The sequence below is a fragment of the Rhinatrema bivittatum genome, chromosome 7 (assembly GCF_901001135.1).
Source record: "Rhinatrema bivittatum chromosome 7, aRhiBiv1.1, whole genome shotgun sequence".
Lineage (NCBI taxonomy): Eukaryota > Metazoa > Chordata > Amphibia > Gymnophiona > Rhinatrematidae > Rhinatrema > Rhinatrema bivittatum.
This window is the reverse complement of record NC_042621.1, coordinates 288,971,451-288,985,350: the sequence shown is the minus strand read 5'-3', so window position 1 is coordinate 288,985,350 and position 13,900 is coordinate 288,971,451. Positions and strand designations below refer to the sequence as shown.

The 13,900-nt window shown below is 45.3% G+C and overlaps 1 protein-coding gene across 6 annotated transcripts in view; it reads left to right on the top strand.

Annotated features, from left to right (window-relative positions):
• Positions 1 to 13,900, top strand: part of LOC115095975 (leucine-rich repeat protein SHOC-2) — a 147,929-nt gene that overhangs the window by 87,538 nt on the left and 46,491 nt on the right. For all 6 annotated transcript variants that reach the window (XM_029610366.1, XM_029610367.1, XM_029610365.1 and 3 more), the window contains one exon: positions 5,981 to 6,111. In XM_029610366.1, the coding sequence (XP_029466226.1) occupies positions 5,981 to 6,111 (131 nt within the window). The remainder of the gene's footprint in view (positions 1 to 5,980; positions 6,112 to 13,900) is intronic.

The following is a 13,900-nucleotide window of genomic DNA, read 5'->3' as shown; positions in this document are numbered from 1 at the left end:
TACAGTTCCTGGAGACAACTTCTTGGTTGACTTCAGCTCCTGGAGGACAACTTCTCCATGCCCATTGTGGGGTTCGTCCGCTCATCAGGTCATACTGCAGACAGATCTCGCCACCCTCCTCATGGCAGGCGCAATGGAACCGGTCCCCCACCTTCAGCAGGGCCGAGGGTTCTATTCGAGGTACTTCCTCATCCCGAAAAAGAATGGTGGCTTTCGTCCCACTCTAGACCTCTGGGTGTTGAACAAGTTTCTTGTAAGGGAAAAGTTCAAGATGGTCTCTCTGGGCATGCTGCTCCCGCTCCTCAGAGGAGGAGACAGGCTTTGCTCTCTCGATCTCAAGGAGGCTTATGCGCACATTGCTGCCTTCTCCAGCCACCAGAAGTACCTCCGCTTTGTGGTGGGGAACGCACATTACCAGTGCAAAAGTGCTGCCTTGTGGGCTGGCATGCCCCCCCCCCCCCCCCACCTCAGGCATTGCTCGGTGCACGTGTTTCCCTCTACCTGGACGACTGGTTGCTCAAGACAGACTCCTGCTCAGGAGCCTTGCATGCTCTGGCCCTGATGCTGCAGGTGTTGGGGCTTAACAACTTCCTTAAGTCGCAACTCTGCCCGTCTCCTCAGCTGGACTTCATAGGTGCCAGACTGGGCATGGTACAGGCAAAAGCTTTTTTGCCCAAGGACTTAGCGATCGCCCTTGCCTCGCTGGCTACCCTTATCCGGAGCAGTCGGGGAGTACCAGCGCACCTTCTGCTCTGTCTGCTGGGCCACATGGCGGCCTCTGTCCATGTGACCCCTCTGTCTTGCCTCTGCATGAGGAGGGCCCAATGGACCTTACATTTCCAGTGACGACGGGCCTCCCAGGATCTCAAGGCTCCCGTCGCAATCGCAGACCCTCTGCAGGTGTGTCTATCCTGGTGGGAAGATCTCTCCAACCTGGAAAAAGGACTTCCCATCCAAGCCTTTCTGCCCCAGGCAATTCTCACTACCAATGCTTCCCTTCAAGGCTGGGGAGCTCATGTGAACGGTGTCCACACGCAGGGTCTCTGGATTCCCTCCAAAGCCAGCTATCAAATAAATGTCCTGGAACTTTGGGCAATCTGGTATGCCTTGTGGGTATTCAGGGAACAGATGTCTTCCAAGGAAGTCCTGATTCAGATGGACAACCAAGTTGTGATGTGATACATAAACAAGCAGGGAGACATGGGCTCATTCCTGCTGTGCCTGGAGGCGGTGCAGGTGTGGACTTGAGCCCTCTCCTAGGACAGCAGCATGTTAGTCCTCACATGTGGGTGACATCTGATGGAGCCCAGCATGGAAAATGTTTGTCAGAGTTTCTAGAAGCTTTGCCCAGCATGCTGCTATCCATGCATCCACGCGAGGTCCCTCTTCAGTCTCGAAACAGATGAAAAAATACGAGCGAAAAATAAAGCAAATCAAAAAGGAGAACCCAATGCCATGGGGAGGTTGGTGAGATTCCTGAGAACTAACATCCTGCTGTCCTAGGAGAACACTTGTTACAGGTGAGCAATTGCGCTTTCTCCTAGGATAAGCTCACATGTGGGTGAGTACCAAGCTCTAGACTGTCCGAATGAACAGAGAAGACCAACAGCGATTGAACAAGGTGCCAACTGTGATGCTGTAGGTCAGCCGAGGACTGTGGTTCCCACAGAGCACGGAATGAAAAGTTGAGTTCAGGACTGGAACAGGTTGCAGAGGACAGATTGACCAAATGCACTGTCATGACGCCTGTCCTTGTCCAATCAGTAATGAGTTGCAAACGTGTCAAGAGAACTCCAGGTTGCAGACCAGCAAATCTCTGTGACAGGGACTGCGCGCAAATGAGCTACCGATACTGCCATGGCCCGCACAGAGTGAGCCTTTACTCTGTTGGTGAGCGGGAGGTCTGTCTTCTGATAGCAAAAGGCAATGCAATCCGCCAACCAGTTGGACAGGGTCTGCTTACTCACTGCCCTTCCCAGTCTGTTGGGATGAAAAGATACAAAGACCTGGGTGGACTGTCTGTGGTTTGCTGTATGATCCAGAAAGAAAGCCCAAGGCCTTTTTGCAGTTCACGGTATGAAGGGCTTGCTCCCCTGAGTGGGAATGAGGCCTGGGGAAGAAGGTGGGTAACATGATGGGCTGATTAAGGTGGAAATCTAATACCACCTTGGGCAGGAACTTCAGATGCATATGGGTAAGACACCAGAGTTTGAAGCTCACTGACCCTACGTGCTGAAGTAATCGCCACCAGGAACAAAAGTTTCCAGGTGAGGAACTTCAAGTCGCAAGACTTCAGCGGCTCAAAAGGGGGGTCGCATGAGCCGTGCCAGAACAACATTGAGGTCCCAGGCCACGACAGGAGGCCGAAGAGGGGGCTTCAGCTGGAGGAGGCCTCCGCATGAACCGATCTACCAGAGGTTGCACGGAAACCAGCGAGCTAGCAACACCCCGATGGTATGCACCAACAGCACTCAGGTGGACCCTGACTGAGCTGGTCTGAAGCCCTGATTCGGAGAGGTGCCACAAGTAGTCCAACAGTTGAGGTAGGGGGCAGGAGACTGGATCCAAGCCATGCCCCATGCACCAGATGGAAAATCTTATCCACTTCAAGCTGTAGGACTTTCTGGTGGAGGGTTTTTGGCATGCCACCAGTACCTGGGAGACTAAGTCTGAGAGCGCCAGAGGCTGAAGGACTATGCACTCAACATCCAAGCCGTTAGGGCCAACACTCTGAGGTTGGGATGGCGCAGGATGCCCTGATTTTGAGAGATGAGATCGGGTGCCATCCCCAGCCGGATGGAGGCCCGTACCGACAAGTCCTGCAGAAGCAGGAACCAGACTTGATGTGCCAGAAGGGCCACCACCAAGATCATGGTCCCGCCGTCCTGTTGAAGCTTTAGCAACTTCTTCAGCAGGAGTGGTAGAGGAGGGTATGCATATAGCAGGCATCTCCCCCCCGTGGAGGGAGAAGGCATCACAGGTCGGATGTCCATCCCCATACAACAGGGAGCAGACTTGCTCACCTTGTAGTTGTGCAGGGAGGTGAAGAGGTCCACATCTGGTGTACCCAAGTGGCAAAACAGCTCGGCCACCACTCTCGGGAAGAGGGAATACTCGTGGGGCTGAAAGGAACGGCTTATGCGATCCGCTAGAACATCAGACGACCCGGCATGTATGTGGCATGCAGATACATCCTCTGATAGGTTGCAATAAATGCTAAAATAGCTCAGGTATCTAAGTAAAGAACACACGGGCCGATACAGTAAAAGTCACAGGAGAGTGGGCGAGCGCCCAGGCCACTCTCCTGTGCACGTGATTTAGTATCTGCCCGCGGTAAAAAGAGGCGCGAGGGACACTAGTGCGTCCCTAGCGCCTCTTTTTTGACAGGAGTGGCGGCTGTCAGCGAGTTTGGTAGCCGATGCTCAATTTTGCCGGCATCTGTTCGCAAACCCGCTGACAGCCACGGGTTCGGAAACCGGACACCGGCAAAATTGAGCATCCGGTTTTCAAGCCGCGGGCTGATTTTAAATTATTTTTTACTTTTGGGACCTCCGACTTAATATTGCCATGATATTAAGTTGGATAAGCCTACCCAAAGGCTCACCTCTTGGTAGGCGCTAATTTCTGAAAGTAAAATGTGCGGCTTGGCTCACATTTTACTTACTGAATCGTGTGGGAATAACTAATAGGGCCATCAACATGCATTTGCATGTTACAGGTGCTATTAGTTTCGGGGGGGGGGGGGGGGTTGGATGCGCGTTTTCGACGCGCTATTACCCCTTTCCGAATAAGGGATAAAGCTAGCGCGTCAAACGCGGGTTAACAGTGCGCTCCGCCTGACACTAAGCAGAAAGATTTCAAACTACCTGTGTCAGTTGATATATAGATTGATACAAACAAAAAACATACTTTGAAATGTCTATATTCAAATGCTGAAAATCTTTCAAAAAATGGAAAAGGGATCTGAATGAAGAAAATGGGCGCAACTAGAGCACTAGCAAATTAGAGGCAGAGCACTAATAAGGAAGACTAGGACAGAATCTGAAAAGAATCTTGCTCAGGAAGGAAAAATTCATAATAAAAAAAACTTTCAGGTACATTTGAAGCAAAAGCCTGTGAGGGAGTCAGTTGAACCATTAGAGGATTGAGGGATAAAAGGGGCATTAAGGGAGGACAGGCCATAGAGAGACTAAAGGAATTCTTTCCTTCGGCATTTACTAAAGAGGATGTTGGGAGATACCCATGCCAAAAGTGATATTTAATGGTGATTTGGAAGAACTGAAACAAATCTGTGATCCTGCAGATGTAATAGGGCAAATTGGCAAACTAAAAAGTAGCAAATTGCCTGTACCAGGTCTGTTACTAGTAATTTGTAACCTATAATTAAAATCATTTGTTTTATCTGAAGATTGGAGGGTAGCTAAGGTAACACCAACCTTTTAAACAGGGCTCTAGGGGTGATCTATGAAATTATAGACCAGTGAATCTGAATACAGTGCTGGGAAAAATCATAGAAACGATTCTAAAGAACAAAATCACAGAACATATAGAAAGACACAGCCAGCATGGAATTGCACAAGGGAAGCCCTGCCTCATCATCTGCTTCATTTTTTGAAGGGGTTAATAAACATGTGGATAATAATGAATTTGAATTTTCAGAAGGCGCTTGATAAAATCTCCCATGAGACTCCTGAGAAAATTAAGTCATGGGATAGATCCTTTTCTGTTGTGGATTGACAACTGGTTAAAGATAGAAAACAGAGAGTAGGGCTAAATGATCAATTTACTCCATGGAGAAAGGTGACTAGTGAAGCGCCAAGGGAACTATAGTGAGACCCTTGCTTTTTAAAATATTTACGAATGACCTAGAAATGGGAACGAGTGAGGTGATCAGATTTGTTGATAGAAAATTATTTAAAGCTGTTAATATGAGGACTGGGAGACTGAACAACCAAATCTGGCACTTAATGTGGGCAAGTACAAAGTGATAGATGTAGGGAAAAGCAACTCAAATTATTTCTACAGGCTGACAGGTTCCATATTGGGAGTCACTACCCAGGAAAAGGATCTAGGCGACATGGATATGTTGAAATCCTGTGCATTGTGTATGCGACGGCGGCAGCCAAGAAATAAATAAAAGGCAAGGAATTATTAGGAAAGAAATGGAGAATAAAACAGAATATCATAATGCCTCTGTATCGCTCCATGGTGTGACCGCACCTTGAGTATTGTGTGTAATTAGTCTAAGCATCTCAAAGACATAGCGGAATTAGAAAAGGTACAGATGAGCGACCCAAAATGATAAAAGGGATAGAAAGGCTGTTCAGTTTGAAGAACAGACAGCTTAGGGGAGATATAATAGAGGTCTATACAATGAGTGGAGTGGAACAGGTAAATGCAAATCAGTTGTTTACTCTTTCAGAAAGTACAAAGATTAGGGGACAAACAATGAAGATACTAGATAAAATATTTTTAAAAAATTAGAGTAAGTATGTTTTACTCAACGCATAGTTAAGTTCTAGAATTTGTTGCCAGAGGATGCGGTAAATGCTGTTAGTGTTACTGGGCTTAAAAAGGTTTAAGAACATAAGAAATTGCCATGCTGGGTCAGACCAAGGGTCCATCAAGCCCAGCATCCTGTTTCCAACCATTAAGTTGGACTTGGGGAAATCCACTGCTTATCCCTGGGATAAACTGCATGGAACCTATCTACCTTTTGGGATCCTGCCAAGTACTTGTGACTTGGATTGGCCATTGTTGGAAACAGTCTTCTGGGCTTGATGGTCCTTTGATCTGACCTAGTATGGCAAATCTTATGTTCAAAACAGGGAAAAATCTTAGGGCTGTGTTCAGAAGTGTAATATTCAGTTTTAGTACAAGGATAGATATGAGCCAGGAGGAGTAACTGTGCAAATAATCCCTTTTGTATGTGCTGAAAAAGCAGCTTTGCCATCTTTTAAGCGTTTTTATATCATTGCAGGAAACCTTTCCAGTCTGAGTCGCCTTGGGCTGAGGTACAACAGATTGTCGGCGATACCCAAGTCCTTAGCAAAATGCGGTGAGCTAGACGAGCTGAATTTGGAGAACAACAACATTTCCACTTTACCGGAGGTAAGAGGCGCAAATGGTTAAACAGTATTGAGTGTCTCTTACACTTCTGTACGTTCCATTTGGTTTCCTCCTCTTCGGCCCCTTTGGGCTTCGCAAGTCTTCAGGTTGGCCGCACCTTCTATGGCTATAAAGACTCCTCTAGCAAAGGGCTGTTTCTGCTGCAGCTGTAAACTCTATTTGGTCACTATATGCATGTTATCCATTTGATTGTAGCTCGTCTGTAACCACACCAGAAGATGCAATCTGTCCTAAGCCTAGCAGCCTGAGAACTGGTTGGTGTATTGACGGGGTAGAAGAGCAAAGCTATAAGAATTTCCATCTATAGTTAGTTACAGTAAATACTGCATAAAATGTGTAGCTCGAGAAACGCAATGTATATGTACCCTTAATGCGTGTGCCAAGTTTTATTTCTGGTATAATTTTAGAAGACCATTTATTCAGCATGGTTGGGACCCGAGCTGTTCCAGGTGGTAGACTTTCCTGGCTAATGGAAGTTCCGCACAATGGGAATTTCCAGGTAAAAATTTCAGATGGGAATTTTTCTGGATAACCGATCATATGATGTCAACAAGTTTTCAGATTCTAGAATTTCTGGCCCCTGGATCAGGGTACCGGAACAGAGTTTTGTTTTGTTTTTTTTCCTGGCTAATATTTTCGATTAATGGCTTTTGGGGTAAATGGAATAGTTTCAGAGGTATTGCTATTTGGTGTGGGGTAGAGGCAGCGTTTCGTCCCTGATAGAAGGAACCTTACTCTGGTGATGCCTCCTAGCTAGCTTCCTGCAGCTTGATGTGTTTGCTGTAGGCGGAAGAACTTATTGCAGATAGAAATTCTGCTGTCATGTGGGGAGTGAGATTTGGAATTAAATGTGAGAAAAGTCCCAGGGGGGTATAAATTGTCTTGTGGTTTCTTTATCACTCTGTAACTTCATTAGGTCTTTCTTCTCTATAATGCAGGATTGAGACATATAACAATTTGAGTCTGAAAACTGGAGCAGAGGATGGCCCTACAGGGAAAATGTAATAAGCAGGGTTAGAAAAGTTAAAGCAGCATTTATTAACAAATTGCAAGCCTGTTTACAAAAGTTTTTCTCCCATTTTGTATCTGCAGGAAAAATAGGTAGTAAATAGGACCCTAAGTACTCTGAGCAAATTTATGGTACTTTTTAGGGATGGGTCAATCTGTCTGCCCTGCGGTTGGATAATTTTCGTTAAAGCAAAACAAGCAGATGCTAACTTCATACAAAGCTCAACCATGGCCTGTAATTTATTCTATTGAAATTCACAAGATCCTGGATCTCCAGTGATGCTGTTTCACTCAGAGGTCACACTCCAAAGACCTCAGTGGGAGCCTACTTTTTACTGCTATATATTCTTCTATTGACAATTCTTTTGTTATTAATTTATTTTGGCAAATTAAGGGTGAATTTAACATTTTGACGACAGTGTTGGTCAAAATGACATGGTTCACAAAGTTACTGAAGGTGTCATGGTGGCCGACTTTGACAAGAATGTGGTGGATCTGAAGAAAGCTCTAGTAAGAGATATTTCTAAACAAGCTTCCGCCAATTTGGAAGATCATTTATCAAGATTGCATGGATGAGATTCGTGATGGAGTGTGGAAACGTGAAAAAAACCCTCTGACCTTGAGAATTGGGTGACTTTGCAGGAAATGTCTTCAGAGCAGCTATCAGTACAGATTGCAGAAAATAAAAAAGAGAATGTGCTGCTGATGGATTGTATCAAAGATGAGGAAAACGTGCAAGACGTAATTTTAAGATTATTGGTCTTCCTGAATGGGTGAAGGACAGCGAGCTATTGCATTTCACTCAAGTTTGGCTGCCGGAGACCTTAGGATTGTTGCTGATGGCAGAACTCTTGCTTGTTGAATGTGCACATGGTGGGGCCCACCAAGAGCTGATGCATTTAGACTACACCGATTATCACTGGAATTTTGAGGACAAAGTGAGGTTAATGCAGGCCTATAAAAAAACAAGATAAGTTGGGGAGTATGAAAATCAGAATCTGCTTTTATTCAATGCTTTTTCTCAAAGTTCTCAGGCTCGTCAAAGCATTGCCCCAATGTGTTTAGGTCTAGGCGGTGAAGATCTAAAGGTTTTTTTTTGTTTGTTTTTTTTTTTTTGCTTCTTTCCAGCCACAAAGGTTTTTGCTGCTGATAAAATAGTGTTCCTTAAGTGCAAGGAGCAAGCTCAAGTTTTTATAGATTCACTGTAACGATGGGATCCTGCTTAGATAGAATCCTGCAAAGTACTGTGATTTTTGGTCAGCAAATCTTATTTGCTGTCATTGAGTTTACTGACACTTTTTTACAATTTTGGATTTTCAGGGAAGGGACCCTAACTTGCTTACAATTTACTGCTACTGTTTGAAGCAGCTGTACTGCCTTCTGATGCAGTTTATTTAGAAGATTTGCAGGAAATGTTTTATTCTTCTGCACTGTGATTTGTTGAGAACTATCTTTTGTTCATAAATGGATATTCCTCTGCATTCAGGCAGGCTAACCCCCCCCCACCAGTGGGTTATGCACCTCTGCCAGCAGATGGAGCTGATGTCACGGATATATAGTCCTGCCCCGACAGCCCACCAGTATTCCCCATCTCCAGCACATGCATTTTCCTACTGGGGATTGCCTGTTTAAAAAAAAAAAAAAAAAAAAAAATTACCTTACGCAAGACTTAATGCTTCTTTCCCCTCCTGGAAGCTATTCAAGAGTTGATTGCCTCTAGTGCACTCCATTCAAGGTCAATCTTTAAAGGGGGGGGGGGGCCTGCCTTGGCGGGTTTATACCCCTTGGATCTGCAAGCCAAAAAGCAGGATGCTTTGGTGTGTTCTGTCACTAAGTGAACCACGGTCCTGATGGAAGGAGGAGCAGCTCTGAAGGATGCTCAGGATAGGAGGATTGAGGCTATCCTTAAGCCTTTGAGGCTATGGCAATGATTTTGCAAATAGTAGCTAGATGGCAGCTGTGGCTGTATAATTGGTCAGCCGACACAATTTCTAGGTCCAGTCTCACCAAGCTGCTCTTCAAGGGTTCCCTTTTGTTTGGCAGTGAGTTGGAAAAGATGTCAAATGGAGGGAAGCCCCAGATCCCTCATTTGCAGGAGGATAAGAAGTCTGCTTCTCGGCCCTGTTGAGTAAGTGGCCACTCTCATACCAATACGTGATTTCGGCCTTATAGGGGAGCTTCTTCTCAGAGATCCTGTCCCTTTGGTAGGTCTCAGTCCTTTAGTCCCAGAAGGCCTCGGAAAGATGTGGAGCCTTTATCTTCTCAGTGAAGATTTGCGGGTTCCCTCAAGGATAAGCAAGACTGTAGCCCTCACACTGGGTGATATCAGATGGAGCCCCAATGTGGAAAAATTATGTCAAAGTTTCTAGACATGCCGTACACCATGCGTCCATGTGGGATCCATCTTCAGTCTTCCCCCTCCCCCCGGCAGAGCTGTAAGCCTCGCAGTACGATTGCGCTTAAAACTTTGGCTTTTTGCCTTGTGGAAAACCTTTGTTCTTTGCATTTTTGGCCATTTTTTTTCTCTTCGATCTGTCGCTGGGTCCCCCTCTGTGCTTTCCCATAATGCCCCCAGTTAAGGTTTTCAGCATTTCAAGTAAGTCTTTTCTTTCATGGTGGTGATGCCTCGGTGCCCACCAGCCATCGACGCCTGCCACCATTGCTTTCAACTTCGGCCCTTTTTTTTCACCTTGTCATGGCCATGTTGGTTTTTGCTGATGCCCCCCAGTGCCCAAGGACCATATCTATTACTGATCTTCATAAGATGTGTATCTTTTGCTTGGGGCATTGCATGATCCAAAGGGAGGTCTGCTTCAATTTGACACGGTGCTTCAGCTCTGAGGGGCTCATTGTCAGGAGTTGATGGTGCAAGGTTGCTGGAATGCCGAGGAGCGGCAGTGCAATATCAACCAGTTGGAAGCTCGAGCAGTTAGCCTAGCGTGCTTGCCGTTCGCCAGGCATCTAAAGGCTCAGGTGGTCTGGATAATGTCAGACAGTGCGACGACAGTGGCCTACATCAATCATCAGGGTGGAACCAAGAGACAACAGGTGACAGAGGAGATAGATGCACTCCTGGTATGGGTGGAGCAACATTTGTTAAGCATATCTGCCTCTCACATTGCCAGAAAGGAAAATGTCAGAGCAGACTTTCTCAACAGAAGGAACTTGATCTCAAGAGTAGGAGCTAGCAGAGAAAGCCTTTTAGCTCATTGTGGAGTGCTGGGGAAGCCTGTACCTAGACTTGCTGGCAACCTCAGACAACGTGTAAGTTCCGCATTTTTTCAGTTGCAGACAGGACCTGAGAGCTCTAGGCATTAATGCTCTCATTCAGGTGTGGCCACTGGGCAGCGTGCTCTGTCTCTTCCTGCCTTGGCTTCTGATAGGCAGGATCGTTGGAAGATTGCAAGGCAAGCAGATACCGTCCTTTTAGTGCTCTGGATTGGCCTAGAGGCCATGGTATACTGATCTGCAGACTGCTGGTGGGCAGTCCCCCCTCAAACTACTGCCTCGGAAGGATTGGCAGGGACCAATTCTACACAACGATCCAGGTCTATTTTGTCTTGCGGTTTGGCCACTGAGAGGGCTAGATTGTAGAAGCGTGGCTATTTACCTGCCGTGATTTCCACTTTGCTTCGGGCCAGGAAAGTTTTCTCTGTCTTTGGCCTATGTTAGAGTTTGGAGAATTTTAGAGGCCTGGTGTGCTGAATGAGGTTCTCATCCTTTCAAGGTGGATATTCCCTTGATTTTGGAATTCTTACAGGATGGACTGCAGAAAGGACTGGTCCTTAACACCTTGAAGGTTCAAGTGGCAGCCCTCACTTGTGTTAGGGGGTGAGTGAACAGTGGGTCTTTGTCTACCTAACCCGATGTGTCCTGGTTCTTGAAGGGAATTAAGCATCTTAGTTCTCCTTTGCGGCTTTTGGTCCCTCTGTGGGACTTTAATCTGTTTCTGGAATTCTTGGCAGGTCTGACCTTTTTGCTACTGTGTAGTCTTTCCTTGCAACTGCTAACCTTGAAGTCTGTGTTTCTGGTGGCAATCTGTTCTGCACGTTGGGTTTCCGAGCTGCATTCCCTTTCTTGCCATGAACCTTTTCTGCGTATGACTCTGGGAGTGGTACAACTTCAGACTGTGCCCTCCTTTTTTTGCCATTTCATTTGTTTCATTTGAAACAGTCAGCTTCCCTCTACCTTGGACAGGGACAGAGATGAAAGTATCATATCGTCTTTTGCGTTCCTTGGACATCAAGTGACATTTGCTACAGTGCTTGGAGATTACTAAATCTGTCCCGGGTGTCTGATCACCCATTTGTGCTCCATGGTGGCGGTAAATGGGGTGCTCTAGTGACGTGGGCACCTATAGGAGGTCATTATGGCCGCCTATCTGGCTGCTAAGATTCCTTTACCGAAGCAGATTAAACTGCATTCAACGAGGGCTCAGGTGGTATTTTGGGGGAACTTTGATTAGTATTGCCTTTCGAGATTTGCTGAGCGACATGGGCATCTTTGCACACCTTTTCCAAGCATTACCGCTTGGATGTTCAGGTTTAGGAGGATGCCACGTTCACGTGGGCAGTGTTAACTGGACTGCAGGCAGCCTCCCAGCCTGTTGGGAAGTAGTTTTGGTACATCCCACTTGTGGGGATTGGCCTGCCTGAGTGCGAAGGAAGGAGAAATTACTTCCTACCCGATAATTTTCTTTCCTCTAATGGAGGCAGGCCAATTCCCAACCCGCCCTCGGCTGCTGAATTTTTACCTTTGGTTCGCCTTTTTGGTGTGGACATAGAGTAGTATTTCTGCTATTCGTTTGAAGGCTGGTAAGTGCCTTAACAAACCCCTTAGTTTAGTGAATAAGTTTGTTTTGGCTGAGCTCAGTGTTCCTAGTTGGTTGGAAGCATGAGTGGTTGATTGTTAATGATCATCTTTGAGTTTAATCAGTTTATCCACAGTTTGGCTTTTTCGGAGTATACTGGCGGGCTGATGTCTGGGCAGGACTATATATCCGTGACATCAGCTTCTTACTCCGTCTCCATCTGCTGGCAGAGGTGCATAACCCACTGGTGGGGGTTGGCCTGCCCTCAGTAGAGGAAAGGAAATTATCAGGTAAGTAGTAATTTCTCCATATTGGTGAATGCCCCTTGTTAATCTTTTTGCTGAATACTGTTAAAATGACCCATATTGGTTGTTTTCTTTTCAATGATTAAGCCAGTCAAGACACTGGCCATGATCCAATCTTTTTTTTTTCTCACTGCATCAAGCCAGCATCCTGTTTCCAACAGTGACCAATCCAGGCCACAAGAACCTGGCAATTACCCAAACACTAAGAAGATCCCATGCTACTGATGCAATTAATAGCAGTGGCTATTCCCTAAGTAAATTTGATTAATAGCCATTAATGGACTTCTCCAAGAACTTAGCCAATGTTTTTTGAACCCAGCTACACTAACTGCACTAACACATCCTCTGGCAACAAATTCCAGAGCTTTATTGTGCGTTGAATGAAAAAGAATTTTCTCCGATTAGTCTTAAATGTGCTACTTGCTAACTTCATGGAATGCCCCCTAGTCCTTCTATTATTCAAAAGTGTAAATAACCGATTCACATCTACTCGTTCAAGACCTCTCATGATCTTAAAGACCTCTATCATATCCCCCCTCAGCCGTCTCTTCTCCAAGCTGAACAGCCCTAACCTCTTCAGCCTTTCCTCATAGGGAAGCTGTTCCATCCCCTTTATCATTTTGGTTGCCCTTCTCTGTACCGTCTCCATCGCAACTATATCTTTTTTGAGATGCGGCGACCAGAATTGTACACAGTATTCAAGGAGTGGTCTCACCATGGAGCGATACAGAGGCATTATGACATGCCTTCATCTCTTATTGGCTATATGGATTTTTGGGAGGTTTTCACAAGAAGTTATGCATTTTGTATTTTACTACATATTCTTTTATGTTTACCGATTTCTGCAGTTTCTTTAATTATTCTAGGCTATGCTTCCTATTTTTCCAGTGCCCTGTATCTTACACTAAATTCAAAACTTTACGTTGCAGATGATTTGATATTTCTAATTTTCTGTCATTCTATTGAATGTTCTTTAATTTGGAGAAGTATCACTTTGGCTCCTGTAAGGTGATTTTCCTGAGGAGATGGAGTTGAAGATGCAGATCTTTAGAACACTATTTCTGGGGTTTATGTGTCTAGAGTGGTTGTCTGTCTGTCTGTATGTTGTGTGTTATGAAAGGTGTGCATTTGAATGTTCCTCGGCAGCTGGTTCTGGTTATATTTTGGCTTCGGGGTGGAAAGCTTTTTTTTTTTTTTTTTTCCCTGGGACTTTATTGTAGGGAATGCTTAGGCTGGGGAGCGTTTTCTGCTGGTAACTTTAGTTATTTTATTTGTAGTTGATATTCATGTTGTTTCTATTTACTCTTTCTCATCTTTAGCACTATGGGTAGCATAAAAATTGACACTCTAAACATTGATGGTATTCGTTCCCCAGTCAAGTGGAAAAGGATTTGGATTTCTTTAAGAAGTCAGCATCTCATATCGTATATTTGCAAGAAACCCATTTAACTTTAGAAGAACATAAAAAAATTCAAAAAGATTGGGTGGGTCAATGTATCTCCACTTCTTTTCTGCTAGACAGAGGGAAGTGACTATTTTGATCAATAAAAATATACCTTTTCAGATAAAACGGTGATAGATTCAAATGGTTGCTATGTATTTGCAGCGTGTTCTTTGTATATTGAAAATTTTTCTTGGACAATATTTA